Below are 20,640 nucleotides of genomic sequence, written 5' to 3'. Positions count from 1 at the left end.
ACCCTTTCTGGATGTCTTAATTAAAAGGAGACATGATGGTTCAATGAGCCACTCTGTCTACAGGAAAGCTACCCATATTGATAACATGAAGGTAATTTATATTTTAGTTTTTATTGGTTCACTATATAGTATTGTGAATAGCTCAGATTTGTAGTCATTTCTGTGACCAGTCACTAGCAAATCACCCAGTTATTTCAATGCTAAATTCGCCTAGTTATTTCAATGCTAAATTCTCCTGTTTTGATTTGTACTAAGTGCCTCGGTGAATGTGTATGCTCTGACTTCAACGTAACTATTTCTGTAGCAGTTACAAGCGAATGCCTTAATTTAGCTATTTCAATGCTAAATTCTATGCTAATTCCTTTTAACAATGGGTGCCTCTGCGGATGTGTATGCTTTAACTTTTAACATAGCTATTTCTGTGACCAGTCACAAGCTAATCATTCAGCCTTTTCAATGCTAAATTTTATGCTAATTCCTTCGTCAAGGCTCTTTGTTCCTCTCACACAGCTTAAAAGCCGTGATCTGAACGTGGCTCTCTCACTCCAGCGCTGTCCTACCAGACAGTCTCGCTCCCTTCACCTGATGAAGGCCGCTTGTGTTGTGGCCGAAACGTCGTGAGAATATTATTATTTTATTCTCATTCTACGTGACTTTACCGAAAGAACCAAAGAAGATGGATCATTGCAGTCACGAAAGCTTTAAATCGAAATGCCTCCACAATGTTCACTTCCCCACGTGACATGGCTGACTGTGCCTCTACGGTGTTCACTTCCCCACGTAACATGGCTGACTCTGTCTCCACAGTGTTTACTTCCCCACGTAACATGGCTGACTGTGCCTCTACGGTGTTCAATTCCCCACGTAACATGGCTGAATGTGCCTCCACACACTCGCGCGTCCCGCTCCCCTCCTTTTGCTTGTGCCGATCCCGCCTGACAGCCTCCTCGCTTACGGCCTCCACAGGGATGGAGGCGAGGAAAGAGGAGGACGAGGAGGAGATTAAGAAGGAGGACGGCGGGGAGGAGATGGCAGCGCCCGGGGCCCCGAGGAAGAGGGAGCCAGGCGCGGCTCCCCACGGGAACTTCATCAACTAGGCGGCCTTCAACCCCCCGGCTCGACGCGTCGCGCTGCTGCCCCGCGAGCTTCTGAGGCGGCTCCTGCCGGAGTCCGCGCCGCCGTTCCTCGCCCTGGACATGGGCTGCAACAGCGGGGTGAGCGCAACTCCACGTTACCACGGACGGGGCTGAGGACGTCGACCGCTGGGGAAGGTTCTGAAACTCTCGGGACGTTCACTCGAACAAAGCCGTGGCTGTGAGACTCGTCCAGTCCCAGTGTGGTATAGTGTACTAGTCACTATGGTAGTGTACTAGTCACTGTGGTAGTGTGGTAGTGTACTAGTCACTGTGTAGTAGTGTGGTAGTGTACTAGTCACTGTGTGGTAGTGTGGTAGTGTACTAGTCACTATGGTAGTGTACTAGTCACTGTGGTAGTGTGGTAGTGTACTAGTCACTGTGGTAGTGTGGTAGTGTACTAGTCACTGTGGTAGTGTACTAGTCACTGTGGTAGTGTGGTAGTGTACTAGTCACTGTGGTAGTGTGGTAGTGTACTAGTCACTGTGTGGTAGTGTACTAGTCACTGTGTGGTAGTGTGGGGGTGTACTAGTCACTGTGTGGTAGTGTACTAGTCACTGTGTGGTAGTGTGGTAGTGTACTAGTCACTGTGTGGTAGTGTACTAGTCACGGTGTGGTAGTGTACTAGTCACTGTGTAGTAGTGTGGTAGTGTACTAGTCACTGTGTGGTAGTGTGGTAGTGTACTAGTCACTGTGTGGTGGTGTACTAGTCACTGTGTGGTAGTGTACTAGTCACTGTGTAGTAGTGTGGTAGTGTACTAGTCACTGTGTGCTAGTGTGGTAGTGTACTAGTCACTGTGTGGTAGTGTACTAGTCACTGTCTGGTAGTGTACTAGTCACGGTGTGGTAGTGTACTAGTCACTGTGTGGTAGTGTGGTATTGTACTAGTCACTGTGTAGTAGTGTGGTAGTGTACTAGTCACTGTGTGGTAGTGTGGTAGTGTACTAGTCACTGTGTGGTAGTGTACTAGTCACTGTGTGGTAGTGTGGGGGTGTACTAGTCACTGTGTGGTAGTGTGGGGGTGTACTAGTCACTGTGTGGTAGTGTGGTAGTGTACTAGTCACTGTGTGGTAGTGTACTAGTCACTGTGTAGTAGTGTGGTAGTGTACTAGTCACTGTGTGGTAGTGTACTAGTCACTGTGTAGTAGTGTGGTAGTGTACTAGTCACTGTGTGGTAGTGTACTAGTCACTGTGTGGGGGTGTACTAGTCACTATGGTAGTGTGGTAGTGTACTAGTCGCTGTGGTAGTGTGGTAGTGTACTAGTCACTGTGTGGTAGTGTACTAGTCACTGTGTGGTAGTGTGGTAGTGTACTAGTCACTGTGTGGTAGTGTACTAGTCACTGTGTGGTAGTGTACTAGTCACTGTGTGGGGGTGTACTAGTCACTATGGTAGTGTGGTAGTGTACTAGTCACTGTGTGGTAGTGTACTAGTCACTGTGTGGTAGTGTACTAGTCACTGTGTGGTAGTGTACTAGTCACTGTGTGGTAGTGTACTAGTCACTGTGTGGTAGTGTGGTAGTGTACTAATCACTGTGTGGTAGTGTGGGGGTGTACTAGTCACTGTGTAGTAGTGTGGTAGTGTACTAGTCACTGTGTGGTAGTGTACTAGTCACTGTGTAGTAGTGTGGTAGTGTACTAGTCACTGTGTGGTAGTGTACTAGTCACTGTGTGCGGGTGTACTAGTCACTATGGTAGTGTGGTAGTGTACTAGTCGCTGTGGTAGTGTGGTAGTGTACTAGTCACTGTGTGGTAGTGTACTAGTCACTGTGTGGTAGTGTGGTAGTGTACTAGTCACTGTGTGGTAGTGTACTAGTCACTGTGTGGTAGTGTACTAGTCACTGTGTGGGGGTGTACTAGTCACTATGGTAGTGTGGTAGTGTACTAGTCACTGTGGTAGTGTGGTAGTGTACTAGTCACTGTGTGGTAGTGTACTAGTCACTGTGTGGTAGTGTACTAGTCACTGTGTGGTAGTGTGGTAGTGTACTAGTCACTGTGTGGTAGTGTGGTAGTGTACTAATCACTGTGTGGTAGTGTGGGGGTGTACTAGTCACTGTGTGGTGGTGTGGTAGTGTACTAGTCACTGTGTGGGGGTTTACTAGTCACTGTGTGGTGGTGTGGTAGTGTACTAGTCACTGTGTGGTAGTGTGGGGGTGTACTAGTCACTGTGTGGTAGTGTGGGGGTGTACTAGTCACTGTGAGGTAGTGTGGGGGTGTACTAGTCACTGTGTGGTAGTGTGGGGGTGTACTAGTCACTGTGTGGTAGTGTGGGGGTGTACTAGTCACTGTGTGGTAGTGTACTAGTCACTGTGGTAGTGTGGTAGTGTACTAGTCACTGTGTGGTAGTGTGTTGGTGTACTAGTCACTGTGTGGTAGTGTACTAGTCACTGTGTGGTAGTGTACTAGTCACTGTGGTAGTGTGGGGGTGTACTAGTCGCTGTGTGGTAGTGTGGGGGTGTACTAGTCACTGTGTGGTAGTGTGTTGGTGTACTAGTCACTGTGTGGTGGTGCACTAGTCACTGTGTGGTAGTGTGGGGGTGTACTAGTCACTGTGTGGTAGTGTACTAGTCACTGTGTGGTAGTGTGGGGGTGTACTAGTCACTGTGTGGTAGTGTGGGGGTGTACTAGTCACTGTGTGGTAGTGTGGGGGTGTACTAGTCACTGTGTGGTAGTGTGGGGGTGTACTAGTCACAGTGTGGTAGTGTGGGGGTGTACTAGTCACTGTAGGGTAGTGTGGTAGTGTACTAGTCACTGTGTGGTAGTGTGGGGGTGTACTAGTCACTGTGTGGTAGTGTGGTAGTGTACTAGTCACTGTAGGGTAGTGTGGTAGTGTACTAGTCACTGTGTGGTAGTGTGGGGGTGTACTAGTCACTGTGTGGTAGTGTACTAGTCACTGTGGTAGTGTGGTAGTGTACTAATCACTGTGTGGTAGTGTTGAGGTGTACTAGTCACTGTGTGGTAGTGTGGGGGTGTACTAGTCACTGTTTGGTAGTGTGGTAGTGTACTAGTCACTGTGTGGTAGTGTTGAGGTGTACTAGTCACTGTGTGGTAGTGTTGAGGTGTACTAGTCACTTTGTGGTAGTGTGGTAGTGTACTAGTCACTGTGTGGTAGTGTGGGGGTGTACTAGTCATTGTGTGGTAGTGTGGTAGTGTACTAGTCACTGTGTGGTAGTGTGGTAGTGTACTAGTCACTGTGTGGTAGTGTGGTAGTGTACTAGTCACTGTGTGGTAGTGTGGTAGTGTACTAGTCACTGTGTGGTAGTGTACTAGTCACTGTGTGGTAGTGTACTAGTCACTGTGTAGTAGTGTGGTAGTGTACTAGTCACTGTGGTAGTGTGGTAGTGTACTAGTCACTGTGTGGTAGTGTACTAGTCACTGTCTGGTAGTGTACTAGTCACGGTGTGGTAGTGTACTAGTCACTGTGTGGTAGTGTGGTAGTGTACTAGTCACTGTGTAGTAGTGTGGTAGTGTACTAGTCACTGTGTGGTAGTGTGGTAGTGTACTAGTCACTGTGTGGTAGTGTACTAGTCACTGTGTGGTAGTGTGGGGGTGTACTAGTCACTGTGTGGTAGTGTGGTAGTGTACTAGTCACTGTGTGGTAGTGTACTAGTCACTGTGTAGTAGTGTGGTAGTGTACTAGTCACTGTGTGGTAGTGTACTAGTCACTGTGTAGTAGTGTGGTAGTGTACTAGTCACTATGTGGTAGTGTACTAGTCACTCTGTGGGGGTGTACTAGTCACTATGGTAGTGTGGTAGTGTACTAGTCACTGTGGTAGTGTGGTAGTGTACTAGTCACTGTGTGGTAGTGTACTAGTCACTGTGTGGTAGTGTGGTAGTGTACTAGTCACTGTGTGGTAGTGTACTAGTCACTGTGTGGTAGTGTAATAGTCACTGTGTGGGGGTGTACTAGTCACTATGGTAGTGTACTACTCACTGTGGTAGTGTGGTAGTGTACTAGTCACTGTGTGGTAGTGTACTAGTCACTGTGTGGTAGTGTACTAGTCACTGTGTGGTAGTGTGGTAGTGTACTAGTCACTGTGTGGTAGTGTGGTAGTGTACTAGTCACTGTGTGGTAGTGTACTAGTCACTGTGGTAGTGTGGTAGTGTACTAGTCACTGTGTGGTAGTGTACTAGTCACTGTGTGCGGGTGTACTAGTCACTATGGTAGTGTGTTAGTGTACTAGTCACTGTGAGGTAGTGTGGTAGTGTACTAGTCACTGTGTAGTAGTGTGTTAGTGTACTAGTCACTGTGTGATAGTGTGGTAGTGTACTAGTCATTGTGTAGTAGTGTGGGGGTGTACTAGTCACTGTGTGGTAGTGTGGTAGTGTACTAGTCACTGTGTAGTAGTGTGGTAGTGTACTAGTCACTGTGTAGTAGTGTGGTAGTGTACTAGTCACTGTGTGGTAGTGTACTAGTCACTGTGTAGTAGTGTGGTATAGTACTAGTCACTGTGTGGGGGTGTACTAGTCACTATGGTAGTGTGGTAGTGTACTAGTCACTGTGGTAGTGTGGTAGTGTACTAGTCACTGTGTGGTAGTGTACTAGTCACTGTGTGGTAGTGTACTAGTCACTGCGGTAGTGTACTAGTCACTGTGTGGTAGTGTACTAGTCACTGTGTGGGGGTGTACTAGTCACTATGGTAGTGTACTAGTCACTGTGGTAGTGTGGTAGTGTACTAGTCACTGTGTGGTAGTGTGGTAGTGTACTAGTCACTGTGTGGTAGTTTACTAGTCACTGTGGTAGTGTGGTAGTGTACTAGTCACTGTGTGGTAGTGTACTAGTCACTGTGTGGGGGTGTACTAGTCACTATGGTAGTGTGTTAGTGTACTAGTCACTGTGAGGTAGTGTGGTAGTGTACTAGTCACTGTGTAGTGTGTTAGTGTACTAGTCACTGTGTGATAGTGTGGTAGTGTACTAGTCACTGTGTAGTAGTATGGGGGTGTACTAGTCACTGTGTGGTAGTGTGGTAGTGTACTAGTCACTGTGTAGTAGTGTGGTTGTGTACTAGTCACTGTGTGGTAGTGTGGGGGTGTACTAGTCACTGTGCGGTAGTGTGGGGGTGTACTAGTCACTGTGTGGTAGTGTGTGCGTGTACTAGTCACTGTGTGGTAGTGTCGGGGTGTACTAGTCACTGTGTGGTAGTGTAGTAGTGTACTAGTCACTGTGTGGTAGTGTGGGGGTGTACTAGTCACTGTGTGGTAGTGTACTAGTCACTGTGTGGTAGTGTGGTAGTGTACTAGTCACTGTGTGGTAGTGTGGTAGTGTACTAGTCACTGTGTGGTAGTGTGGTAGTGTACTAGTCACTGTGTGGGGGTGTACTAGTCACTTTGTGGTAGTGTGGTAGTGTACTAGTCACTGTGTGGTAGTGTGGGGGTGTACTAGTCACTGTGAGGTAGTGTGGGGGTGTACTAGTCACTGTGTGGTAGTGTGGGGGTGTACTAGTCACTGTGTGGTAGTGTACTAGTCACTGTGGTAGTGTGGTAGTGTAATAGTCACTGTGGTAGTGTGGTAGTGTACTAGTCCCTGTGGTAGCGTGGTAGTGTACTAGTCACTGTGTGGTAGTGTGTTGGTGTACTAGTCACTGTGTGGTAGTGTGGTAGTGTACTAGTCACTGTGTGGTAGTGTACTAGTCACTGTGGTAGTGTGGGGGTGTACTAGTCACTGTGTGGTAGTGTGGGGGTGTACTAGTCACTGTGTGGTAGTGTGTTGGTGTACTAGTCACTGTGTGGTGGTGTACTAGTCACTGTGTGGTAGTGTGGGGGTGTACTAGTCACTGTGTGGTAGTGTACTAGTCACTGTGTGGTAGTGTGGGGGTGTACTAGTCACTGTGTGGTAGTGTGGGGGTGTACTAGTCACTGTGTGGTAGTGTGGGGGTGTACTAGTCACTGTGTGGTAGTGTGGGGGTGTACAAGTCACTGTAGGGTAGTGTGGTAGTATACTAGTCACTGTGTGGTAGTGTGGGGGTGTACTAGTCACTGTGTGGTAGTGTGGTAGTGTACTATTCACTGTAGGGTAGTGTGGTAGTATACTAGTCACTGTGTGGTTGTGTGGGGGTGTACTAGTCACTGTGTGGTAGTGTGGTAGTGTACTATTCACTGTAGGGTAGTGTGGTAGTGTACTAGTCACTGTGTGGTAGTGTGGTAGTGTACTAGTCACTGTGTGGTAGTGTACTAGTCACTGTGGTAGTGTGGTAGTGTACTAGTCACTGTGTGGTAGTGTTGAGGTGTACTAGTCACTGTGTGGTAGTGTGGGGGTGTACTAGTCACTGTGTGGTAGTGTGGTAGTGTACTAGTCACTGTGTGGTAGTGTTGAGGTGTACTAGTCACTGTGTGGTAGTGTTAAGGTGTACTAGTCACTGTGTGGTAGTGTGGTAGTGTACTAGTCACTGTGTGGTAGTGTGGGGGTGTACTAGTCATTGTGTGGTAGTGTGGTAGTGTACTAGTCACTGTGTGGTAGTGTACTAGTCACTGTGTGGTAGTGTACTAGTCACTGTGTGGTAGTGTGGTAGTGTACTAGTCACTGTGTGGTAGTGTAGGGGTGTACTAGTCACAGTGGGGTAGTGCGGGTGGCCATGGGCCTGAGACATGTTTACAAAAATGCATTTTCACCTTTCTCCCACAGATGGAATACACTACCCCATATGCGCGTTGTTCATCAAACACGTGAGTCATGGAAATTCATCATTAGCTCCAGACTTTTTGTCAATTAACTGCTTGATGAAGGCCTATGCCATGCCATGTTGGTCACGGGTGGTTTTGGCAATCAAGGTTGCTGAAGGTGCGTGTCAAGGACTGGTTCAGACATATCACCGGTTTGAGGCGTTTATTAGATATTTAAAGTTGCATTCATGTCAGTAGCTGAACATCGAACTTGGTCTCGTTGGATTTTTTGACCTAGAATCACTGCGTCATAGGTTTGTATTGAATAAAGTTGCATCTAATACTGTGGCCAGAATCAAAATATTCATACTGGAGGAATGCGATGAGCGATAAAGCTCTTTTTCGCAGACGTCCAGTAGAAGGAGGGTAAGAACGTTACAACAACAAAAAATACAAAACATGATAGTAGTGCAAAGTGCAAGAGAGGTAAACACATCACCCAAACACATACAAATAAAACTAAACCATCCCCATCCTACCGGGCAAAGCCCACTGAGGTATTAACTTATTTTCATTATGAATAATGAAGTACTCCATCCTCGCATCACGTCTGTTTTTTTACGACATTCTCCAGCAAAGAAACAAACCCGCCACCGGTGTCCTCGTGTTTTCTCGCAGGAGCTGACGGTGGCTGTGTATCGGCACCTGACGGGGCTGGACCAGCCCGAGGGTGGACGCTCTGGGCAGGTTGCCCGCGTGCTGCCGCTGTCTGTGCTGGCGTGCGACCTGGACGCCGATCTGGTGGAGCGTGCACGGGGCGACAATCCTCACCCGGAGGTCATCGCCTACGAGACGTTTGACTTCATGGACACCGCAGTACGAGACGCCGCGCTGGACGCCTTCCTGCGACGCCACGGCCGGGCGCGCTTTGACCTGTGCCTGTGCATGTCGGTGACGATGTGGATTCACCTGCACCACGGCGATGCCGGCCTGCGGCGTTTCCTCGCGGCCGCCGCGCGCACCGCCACCTTCCTGTTGGTCGAGCCACAGCCGTGGAGGTGCTACCGAGCGGCCGCGCGCCGCCTGCGCCGTCTGGGGCTGGCCGAGTTCCCCCTCCTGCCGGATCTGCAGCTCCTGCGTGGGGCTGGCGGCGGTGGCGGCCGCGCGGAGGCCGATGAGCTGGCCGCCTTGCTGGGAGAGGAGGGAGACATGCGCTTGCTGTCCAGCCTGGGCAGCACCGAGTGGGGGCGGTCCCTGCTGCTGTTTGGACGAACGGGAGTGGCCTTGGGATGCATTGACAAAAGTACCGATTGAAACTGCGTTGCTGCTGTGGCCTTCGAGGATCTGTTGCCTATTTGGAGAGAATTCGTGGTCGGAAATGTTAAGTGTTTGTCAGTTTTTAACACCTTTATTTGTTGATGGTACATTGTTTTCTCGTCGTGCGTGTAAATGCAGCATGTTGTTGAAAACGAGTTATAATTTATCAGAATATTATATATATAAAGTGACAACAATGCAAAACGTACCTTTTTTGTACCTCTGAAAATAAAATTGTATGCAAAAAGAGTTGTCAGTTTTGAAGGACCCAACCAGAATCATTTATGATAAAGGGAATGAATGGGTTTTTTTTTTTTATAAATGGGACAACAGCATCTCATAAAATGGAAAATGAATATCACCAACTTCAAATCATTGTTTGGAGGAGGCATTTTGAAAATTATATCAAACCCAGCCCATGGAAGACATACAGAAATATTTCCTCTTCACATGCGATTTTCCTCAAATAATTTAAGGCAGCTCATGATGTGACAGTGGAGGCTGCTTTGTAAAGGTGAACTATGTCCCTGTTTCCTTTGGATTTCCACGTGCATCTGAAATATTTTTGAAATGCACATGTAAATGTTTTGGATACGCCACTTTTATATTTATAGTGAAATAAAATCTGAACATTGTAAATAGTTGATGGGTGCATTGTAATTGTGTGAAGTCATAATTGCCATTCATCCTCCCATTAACCACAACATCTGGTATGGAGGCAATCCATCCCATGTTCCTGTCCAGTGAGCTCCCTCCGCTCCATAAATATCTTTGTTGTGTTGTCTATATGCACAGTTTGCAGAGTGCACTCAGACTGACATAAGTGCCGTTGCGATATCACCACGACCGAGTGGCAACTAGCGTGCAATGCTCTGTTTGATAGATATGTTTCAGCAGTTAAGGGTGAAAAGTTAGACAAGCGGGATTTGATTGCTGAAAAAAAATCTTCGGGTTGGCCATCGCAAACGATGATGACTGCCGAGAAGAGCTGCTCGTAGCATTTTCCTGCACGCTGGTGGGAAGAGCCCAGCAACTTGAGCGGAAGCATCGATCGCACTGTCGACAAGAGTTGCTCGTCTGCTGAATGGGACTTGTGTTGTGCCGTTACTGGTGTTGATGCCGATGGGTTCTCTCACGTTTTTCTTTAATCCGCTTGGCTGAGTCGGCTATGGAACTTCTCCACTGCTTACAGCTGCTCTCAAAGTAAACATCTAGAAAAAATATCTACGGACAAAAATAATGCTTACCCAATGTTACTGATAATCTTGGACCAATATCTTTAAATGGTAACTGTTTGAGGCCAAACCAGTGTGATGAGACCCATGGAGATGACACTTCTCCGTTGTACCTACTGCAAACAGGGTACGCAGCAGCATTGGTGCCTGATTAGATTTCTTGAAGTGGAATCTGATCATTTGCTGTAACTGCTGCAATGGAACAATCTTTGCGGTGGCGGAATGTTATGACACGTCTGTTATTCATAGCCATGCACTTAGTGTCCTGCCTCGCACAAGCATACAATGTCACCGACCATCCAAAATTATAATTTCAATCATGAAAGAATCTTACAAGTTAGTGAGTTTTTTTCGTACATACGTCAGGAAGCAGCTGGTTGTGTATGGAGCTGGTTAAGCATGGGGCTGGTTATGCATGGGGCTGGTTATGCATGGGGCTGGTTATGCATGGGGCTGCTTATGCATGGGGCTGCTTATGCATGGGGCTGGTTATGCATGGGGCTGGTTATGCATGGGGCTGCTTATGCATGGGGCTGGTTATGCATGGGGCTGGTTATGCATGGGGCTGGTTAAGCGGGTGTGAATTATCGTGTGTGGGAGGGAGGGGAGTCAGTCTAATTTCCAGTTTAGTCAAGTAAACTCAGGGTCTCTGGAGTGGCATTCATGAGGGGGCCCCAGATATGGGACAACTCCCCTTCCCTATTCCTCAGTTTAAGACTCAAGTGTTCTAAAGCTACTACACCGTTGTCTCGTGAGTAGAGCTCTGAGTAGTGTTCTACCCACCTGGCCATTTGCTCTTGTTTATTAGTGATGATGGCCCCTGTGCTGGATTTAAGGGGAGCAGTCCTCCTGATGTTTGGACCAAAGGCTGTCTTGATGCCTTCATACATGGCACGGATATTGCCAGTGTCAGAGGCGAGTTGGATCCTACTACTCAGATTCACCCAGTAGTCGTTGGCACAGCGTCTGGCGGTCGTTTGAGCTGCACTGCGAGCAGCTTTCAGTGCCCTTAACGATCCTGTACTTGGGACTTGCTTGTACTTCAAGAGCGCCATGCGTTTGGCTTGGAGGATGGGTTCCAATATAGCCAGGTGTTCCTCAAACCAGTCTGTGTTCTGCCTTGTCTGCTTGCCGAAGCTATTGATGGCTGCATTAAAGATGGCGTCTCTGATGTATGCCCACTTTGTCTCCACGCTTCCATCTGGTGTGTCGTGTAGGGACTGCTCAAGGCTGTGTTGGAAAATCGAGGGAGCTCTGGGAGGGATGTCTTGGCAGAGTTGATGCGTAGGTAGCGCTTTTGTTTGAGTCTGTGTATCTTTTTGGGGCGTAGTCTGACCTTGCTGGATACCAGCGAGTGGTCGGTGTCACAGACTGCACTGTGGTAGCTGCGTGTGATGAGTACCGAGTTGAGGAGGGCTCGTCGGGTGATGACGAGGTCCAGTTGGTGCCAATTAAGAGACCTTGGATGTCTCCATGATACTTTATGGCATGGTTTTGTGAGAAAGATTGAGTTTGTGATACAGAGATTGTGGTATGAACAAAGCTCCAGTAGTCTTTGGCCACTGGAATTTATCTTTCCAATGCCATGATAGCCAAGGCATGCGGGCCACGCGTCGTGGTCAGCCCCAACCCTTGCATTGAAGTCTCCCAACAGAAACATGTGCTCAGAGCTGGGGATTTTGCGAATAATATTGTGAAGCTCTTCATAGAATTGGTCATGAATCTCCGGAGGTGAGTAGAGTGTTGGGGCGTTGACACTCAGGATGTTTACATGGCCAGAAGCAGTGAGCAATCTCATGAGTAGAATCCGCTCGGAGCCTGCAGTCGGTGGTTCTATCATGCCAAGGAGTGTGTTTTTGACAGCGAACCCAACACCATGTTGCCTTGGTTCGTTCTGCTGTTTTCCTTGCCAGTAGAAAGTGTAGTCACTCTCTCGTAGTGAGCCACTGCCAGCAAGCCGGGTCTCCTGCAGTGCTGCAATATCGACATGGAGTCTCGCCAACTCCCTGTCGATAACTCCAGTCTTGCGGATGTCCTCAATCTGCAATCGATCTTCGGAGAGTCCAGAACACATTGTGCGTACATTCCAGCTTGCAAAATGAAGGGCTGGAACCTTCTTTCGTTTTGTTTTGCTTTTGTCTGGTGCAAGTTTTGCAGCCCACTTGTCTGGTGATGAACCGTAAGGTCCAAGCCCCATTGGAGCAGGTGAGCCGTGGCGGGAAAGGACCTTATTGGCCGGGGGCTGCCCAGCCTGAGGCGGGTGGCGGTAGCTATCCATTGGGGTGCAATGACCCCTCCCACCGACGATGGAAACCCGTGGCGCCCATTTTTTACGCCAATCTAAAATGAGCTTATAACCCGTGACTGCTGCCATCCGTGTTTCTTGGCCACGATTAGGTGGCCGAGGAGTGTCCTCTCCCCATTTTTGCACCTCTTGTTAGTGCAAAGCCCGGGCAGGTTATTCTGGAAATCCTGGGTTGCCCATGCGTCAGGATCCCCCCTCGGCCTTGCCGGTGATGTCCAAAGGAGTGCGTAGCACGACGTTTGGTACCAGTTTGGCTGCAGGGGCTGCCGGGAATGTGCCGCAGTGCGTCACAAAACCGCCTGAGGGGCCCCACTCCTGATTTTCTGTCGGGGTTTACTCCCTTAGCCATTGACTCTCCCGAGACACTCACAAGGCAGTGAGAAAACTGCGTAACCCTGGGAGGGGCCCTTACCAGCTACTGACAGCCGGGCCAGCTGTGCCTGGGACTCGCGTAAGGCAGGGTCGTCACGCCCTGAGGTAGTTTATCACAAACTACCCGCTACCACACCGCGGGGCCAAATTGGTCACCCCGTGCCCCTTACAAATCTCAACGTTCATCTTACAAAGTCCCATCACAAGGGGAGAAACACAAAACATTGTTTTGCCCGTTTTGAAACGGCTCTAGTAAGCCGTATGGACCTGAAAAACTAAATTTCCCTTCGGCTCTAAGAGATTTGTTTGTGACTGAACTGGAGATTAATGAATGATAAACCAGCCAGGGCTTCCCTCGCTGTACGCGGGTTCGGTTTGTTGCGCTATTTCACGCTGTGGAGGCCGTCCATAAATGACGTCACGCGATTTTGGACGATTTTTGACCCTCCCCCCCCCCCATCGTCACGCGGCGTCACAAAAAGTCAGACCCCCCCCCTCAAATATGACGTCACAAAGCTGTGCTCCGCCCCCCCCCCCCCCCAAAATATAAAACATGCTTCAAATCGCTTTGAACTATTGTCATTGTAGTGCATATTTAATGTGGCGCTGCACTCTGATGTTATGGGAGAAAAGATTTGTTAAAAAGTCTATTTAATTAAGTAGAACGTGTTGTCTATATTTATTTAAGGTGACGTCATATTTCTCAACCCCCCCCCCCCTCATCGTCACACATCGTCACAAATGTCTGACCCCCCCCCCCCCCACGTGCGTGACGTCATTTATGGACGGCCCCAGTGCAATGCGGCTACCTCTGACCCAAAAGTCGCTCTCTGGGGTTGCGTGCGCGTGTGTGGTGGGGGGAGCGGTGGCGCAGCAGTTAGCGCGCTGCGCTACGAACCCCGACTACAGGGATGAAAATGATTAAGAGAGGCGTATCAGGGCAGAGCAAAGTGCTTATTGTTATCTTAACTTAATAATGAAACGTAACTGAGCCATATGCCTTAAGCAGAACGTTTTTTTTTCAAACAGATGCATCACAAACGGAAAATAGAACCAATGTTTAGAAATGCACAAGGAAGCGTAGAGATGATGCACATCCTAAGAAAAACACTGATACTGGAAGACGGACACGTCAATTGGACATCATATGCAAATTAAGGACGTAATTTTAGTTTAGAAAGGTGGGGTGAGGCAGGACACACAACTTGAAGTGATGACGGCCGGTGGTCGAGACTAACGTGGGAATGGGAGCTAAGGAAGGAACACAACCGGCAGTGTCAACTGCGGAGATGGAGTGAATAAATCAACAGTATCTGAATTTTGATTTGTGAGAATTTTATTGTTTTATATCTTTATTATTGTATTTTCTTTGGTTCTTTCGGTAAAGTCACGTAGAATGAGAATAAAATAATAAAATAACACAATAAAATTCTCACGACGTTTTGGCCACAACGCAAGCGGCCGTCTTCAGGTGAAAGGTACAGAACTGTCGGGACGACAGAGCTTCAATGAACAATGTTAAGATTCGTAGCGACTTTTAAGCTGGTTGGGAGAAGTGAGGCACCTTGACAAAGGGGTTTACATAGCAATAGCTGAGGGATTAGCTTGTGACTGGTCACGGAAATGGCTATGTTAAAGTCAAAACCTACACATCCACAGAGGCAACTAGTAATTTAGCATTGAAATAGCTAAGGGATTAGCTTGTGCAAATAGCTGAGGGATTAGCTTCTGAATGGTCACGGAAATGGCTATGTTAAAGTCAAAACCTACACATCCACAGAGGCAACTAGTAATTTAGCATTGAAATAGCTAAGGGATTAACTTGTGACTGGTCACAGGAATGGCTATGTTAAAGTCAAAACCTACACATCCACCGAGGCAACTAGTAATTTTGCATTGAAATAGCTAAGGGATTAGCTTGTGACTGGTCACAGAAATAGATGTTAAAATAAAGGCCTACACATCCACAGAGCTTCAATGAACGCTGTTAAGATTCGTAGCGACTTTTAAGCTGGTTGGGAGAAGTGAGGCACCTTGACAAAGGGGTTTACATATCAAATAGCTAAGGGATTAGCTTGTGACTGGTCACAGAAATAGATGTTAAAGTCAAAGCCGACACATCCACAGAGGCACCTCGTTCATGGACGCCAAAGGGGGCTGCAACAACTCAACTGTCATACAGTAAAGCGATGTGCAAACCAACCGGCAACCATGAGAGATTCGTTCATGAGGCCATCCACATATACAAACACATAGACAATTTCAACCGAGAAGATGGATTCTGGCTTAGTAACCATTGGAAAGATGTTTTAAACCATTTCGGTTCTTAATTAATAGTATTTTACGAGGACCTTCAGACTGCAGCTCTTTCGCTGGCACTGACTTTTAATACCTCTCACACCACGGTTAATGGTATGGTTTATAACATGGAGTATAACAGCGCCTCGCAGCTGTTTCTCCCCTCCTTCCTCCTCTGCTCCAACCATGGATGGACTCGTCCGTCTGAACGTAGCTGTCCGTGGTGAGGAAGGTAAGAATCCACCCGTTTTTTCACCATATAACATTGTGATATAACATTGAGGTAGTTTATATTTTAGTTTTTATTGGTTTATTATATGATATTCATTATATAGTGTAGTGTATATCCAGTGAATGTTAATAGCTAGCTAATTGAAGAATATATTGAGTACATTTATTATATTGATGTAATTTAGAATTAGGTTTTGCACATCGCTTTACTGTATGACAGTTGAGTTGTTGCAGCCCCCTTTGGCGTCCATGTACGAGGTCCCTCTGTGGATGTGTAGGCTTTGACTTTAACATAGGTATTTCTATGACCAGTCACAAGCTTATCCCTTATCTATTTCAATGCTAAATTCTCCTGTTTGATTTGTACTAGGTGCCTCTGTGGATGTGTAGGTTTTTACTTTAACATAGCCATTTCCGTGACCAGTCACAAGCTAACCCCTCAGCTATTTGATATGTAAACCCCTTTGTCAAGGTGCCTCACTTCTCCCAACCAGCTTAAAAGTCGCTACGAATCTTAACAGCGTTCATTGAAGCTCTGTGGTTGTGTAGGCCTTTACTTTAACATCTATTTCTGTGACCAGTCACAAGCTAATCCCTTAGCTATTTCAATGCTAAATTACTAGTTGCCTCTGTGGATGTGTAGGTTTTGACTTTAACATAGCCATTTCCGTGACCAGTCACAAGCTAATCCCTCAGCTATTTGATATGTAAACCCCTTTGTCAAGGTGCCTCACTTCTCCCAACCAGCTTAATAGTCGCTACGAATTTTAACAGCGTTCATTGAAGCTCTGTGGATGTGTAGGCCTTTACTTTAACATCTAATTCTGTGACCAGTCACAAGCTAATCCCTTAGCTATTTCAATGCTAAATTACTAGTTGCCTCTGTGGATGTGTAGGTCTTTACTTTAACATAGCCATTTCTGTCACCAGTCACAAGCTAATCCCTCAGCTATTTGCACAAGCTAATCCCTTAGCTATTTCAATGGTAAATTACTAGTTGCCTCTGTGGATGTGTATGTTTTGACTTTAACATAGCCATTCCTGTGACCAGTCACAAGCGAATCCATTATCTATTTCAATGCTAAATTACTAGTTGCCTCTGTGGATGTGTAGGTTTTGACTTTAACATAGCCATTTCCGTGACCAGTCACAAGCTAATCCCTCAGCTATTGATATGTAAACCCCTTTGTCAAGGTGCCTCACTTCTCCCAACCAGCTTAAAAGTCGCTACGAATCTTAACATCGTTCATTGAAGCTCTGTCGTCCCGACAGTTCTTTACCTTTCACCTGAAGACGGCCGCTTGCGTTGTGGCCAAAACGTCGTGAGAATTTTATTGTGTTTTTTTATTATTTTATTCTCATTCTACGTGACTTTACCGAAAGAACCAAAGAAGATGAATCCTTGCAGTCACGAAAGCTTCAAATCGAAAAATATAACTTTATTGTTTCCCTTCTACGTGACTTCACCGAAAGAACCAAGAATATAGTATATGAATTAGATCATTTATTTATTTTTCTGACTTTATAATTAATCGTACACTTTAATTGCACTAGTTTAATATCTTAAGGTTTAGTTTCTAATTCTCTAGGATAAAACAAGTTATTTTGTCAAAAAAAATGACGTTAATTGGCGCATACATTGAAAGTGCATTTTTAAATTAACCGTGTCAGTCTTCAAATACTGTTCTGGTTATTCCCACCTTGTTGGTGTCCCTATTGTCTCCTGCACCCACTAACAACGGAGTTATTGTTGGGGTGGAGAGAAGCACAGCCAGCAGCCAGCCAGGAAACTCGAGACATAGAATATTTTAATAGCAGCGTGACTTACACTGCTACAGCAGCGATGTTGTCATGTAACTATTTACATTCTCTGTGTCGCAAACATTAAATGGAAACTAATTTTTTCTGTGGTACGCTTGTCCCCACGATTTGAGGGCCAATTCCTTAGCGAAGGATTTACTACCAATTGAAGGATGATACAAGTGAAATGTGAAGTTGTAAGATTGATCTTAGATCATTGCAAGCCAATCACAAATTCTGAGTGCGGAGTGACTCGGCAGGGCCGACGGCGTGAGCCCTGCACCTTGGGAGTTGTCATGGACAGGGAGCAATGAGGCCGCGTTACCGGTTGTCTTAGTTTTGGGGAATTCTGTCTCCAGAACTCTGGTCCACAGTAACGATGAAACAAACACAATGTAGAAAAAAGAACAGTTGCAAATGTTGCAGGAAATTGAAAGGCATTTTATTACAAAAATCATTACCATTCACACAAACAGTATAGTATTATAGTAGTTCGAAAATTAGACTGTAGAAAATAGTCATGTGTAATGATGAAAAATACTTGAATATAACATTTATCATTATCTTATTGCAATATATGAACGTGTAATGGCAAATTAAAACGATGCGATACGATTTGACAATCCTTTACAGCGATACACTTAATCCAGTGAAGTTGAATGTGAACGCTGAAACACGTAAATATTACTGAACATATCGTGAATAGAAGAAACTGATTTAACAAAATATCCATGCAATTAAAACATCAATGAAGCAGGTTGCTGGAATGGATGCTCCAGGCGCCACTCTACGCGTGAGTGGTGCCAGTGGACTGAGAGGCCGTGCCAGGAGTCGCTGTCGATGGCTGCACAATGACCACCACCCTCTCGGCCGCTGCAGGGAGGGCGCGGCGCTGAGCCTTGAACTTCAGCTTCCCGTCTTCAGTCAAGCAGCAGCTCACGCTCTGCGGGTCCACGTCCCTGGGCAGCTGCGTCTCCCTGTGGAACTCCTGGCAGCTGTGACTGTAGCTGCCGCTGCTGACTTCTCCGCTCTTCACCTCGCGCCGTCCGGCCACCACCAGCTTGTCTCCAGATACCTTCACGGCCAGGTCCTGTGGGGAGAAGTCCTGCACGTCCAGGGACGCGACAAACCCGCCTCCCTGCTCCTGTGGATCTTCAATCTGGAACCCACTGCTCACGGCCGGCTGCTGCAGCAGTGCGTCTCAGAGGCTGCCCGGAGCCCGCGTGTGGCTGCTGAGCTGATCGACTCCACGGAAGATTCTCTCCATCCTCTCGATCTCGCTCCTCATGTCTCGCTGCAGCTGCTGGAAAATACTTTCACCGCGGGGGTTCCAGACCGGCCAGCCTGGCCAGACGCTCCTCTCCATCACGTGCATCGCAGGGAAGTAAACACTGAGGGCCATGCTTGTTGATGTGCTTCACAGTGAGGCTCGCTTCAGCTGTGAGCGGTGCTCCCTCCTCCGCCGATGTTCTGCCAGTGCAGCTACAGGAGCTGCTTTTATAGCCCTGGCAGTAGCTATGAGCAGATGCCAGGGGGAGCCAGAAGCGTCCAGAATGACGCAGCTGCTCCCAGGGCTTCCCTCATCCACAGAAAATAGCAGTGACTCAAACCTGGGGTTCAGCTGTGTGACGCCTTCTCTAAACTAAAAATTATATTTCCATTGGAAACAAGCAGGCAAGACACAACTTTAATACACTATAGTACACCAGGACAGTGATATTTTGAAATGTACATATTGTCAATGAGAAAACGTGGTGTGCATTTGTGTCATTCCTTCACGTAAAGTCCTGGTCACAAAAGCAAAGTTTATGGGGAATAATAATACCCATTTTATATAGTTTTGAGGCATAAGCAATTAGAAAATAACACTTACTACCCAGGAACAAAAATCGTGTTACATAGTGAATTATCAGTGCAGAGCAAATTCCATGGCAGTAAACTGCTCACAGACTGCAGCCCGAGACACGAGTCACGCTCTTGATTCTGTGCGGATGGAGGAAGCCCCTGGGAGCAGCTGCGTCATTCTGGATTCTTCTGGCTGCCCCTGGCATCTGCTCGTAGCTACTGCCAGGGCTATAAAAGCAGCTCCTGTAGCTGCACTGGCAGAACATCGGAAGAGCAGGGAGCAGCGCTAACAGCTGAAGCGAGCCTCACTGTGAAGCACATCAACATGGAAGCATGAGATGTCCTTAATTAACGCTAAGACACATTAATCAAAAACGCTAAAACACCTATTAGCAACATCAGTAAGGATGAGCGCTTTGAGCTTCCTCAATTAAAAAAGAGAGAGGACATCGTCATCCTCTCAGCCGACAAGAGCGATGTCACTGTCATCATGGAAAAAAAAACACATACAATAACAAAATTCAGGACCTACTGAATGATTGTAGCTATACCAAAGTCAATAGAGATCCCACCAACCGCCTTGTTACAAAAACCAACAATATCATCACTGATTCAACATCTTTAATCGAACCAACCAAGCGGCTTTCCTTAAAACCCTCTGCTGCTAGACCACACAGATTTTATGGCTTACCAAAAATCCATAAAGAAGATACACCACTTCGTTCTATCATCTTCATCATTAACTCACCCACCCACAAACTGGCCCGATTTCTGTCTGAGACCTTACAACCATTCACTGGTAAGACCACCTCAGCTGTACTTAAATCAGCTCACTTGGTATCGTTAATTAAGGACATCTCACTATCTCCAGGTGATTTGCTTGTCACTTTCGATCTAGTATCGTTGTTTACCAAAGTTCCTGTGCCTGACACCATTACAATCATTGAAGATGTGGTCCAACAAGGATTGAATGCTGATGTACCAGCCCTGGTTAGACACTGCCCAACACTTACTTCACCTGGAATGGAACATTGTACAAACAAGTTGAAGCTACCCCAATGGATTCGCCCTTATCTCCAGTTGTAGCCAATATTTTCATGGAAAAATGTTTTGAGACAGATGCCATCCAGGCATCCACCCTACGTCTTTGTCTAAGAGGTACATAGATGACACGTTCGTCATCTGGCCACATGGCCTACCAGATCTGGGCCAATTTTTCAACCACATCAATTCCATACACCCAGCGATCAGATACACGATGGAGATGGAAAAGGATGGCAAATTAACATTCTTGGATGTTTTAATCGTACAGAGACCAGATGGCTCAATGGTACACTCTGTCTACAGGAAAGCCACCCATATGAATGCCTAACAAAACCTGACTCCCACCACCATCCATCCCAGAAGAATTCTCTCATCATAACTCTACACCATAGAGCTCGATGTATTTCCGACCATCACCGCCTAGCCAGTGAACTGGAACACGTACACCAAGGCCTCAAGATG

The 20,640-nt window shown here is 46.9% G+C and overlaps 1 protein-coding gene across 1 annotated transcript; it reads left to right on the top strand.

The window, feature by feature from the left end:
• Positions 1-1,006: 1,006 nt before the first annotated feature.
• Positions 1,007-9,689, top strand: LOC142930111 (pre-miRNA 5'-monophosphate methyltransferase-like; the record flags this gene model as incomplete). Its single annotated transcript, XM_076072175.1, has 3 exons — positions 1,007-1,271; positions 7,754-7,794; positions 8,410-9,689. Coding segments are annotated over 3 exons (942 nt in total), but the record flags the coding sequence as incomplete, so codon positions are not given.
• Positions 9,690-20,640: the final 10,951 nt, after the last annotated feature.

The sequence above is a fragment of the Petromyzon marinus genome, chromosome 37 (assembly GCF_048934315.1).
Source record: "Petromyzon marinus isolate PM22_M1 ecotype Great Lakes invasive population chromosome 37, UKy_Petmar_22M1.pri1.0, whole genome shotgun sequence".
Taxonomy (NCBI): Eukaryota; Metazoa; Chordata; class Hyperoartia; order Petromyzontiformes; family Petromyzontidae; genus Petromyzon; species Petromyzon marinus.
Note: the sequence above shows the minus strand (reverse complement) of the source record. Positions and strands in the feature narration are given on the sequence as shown.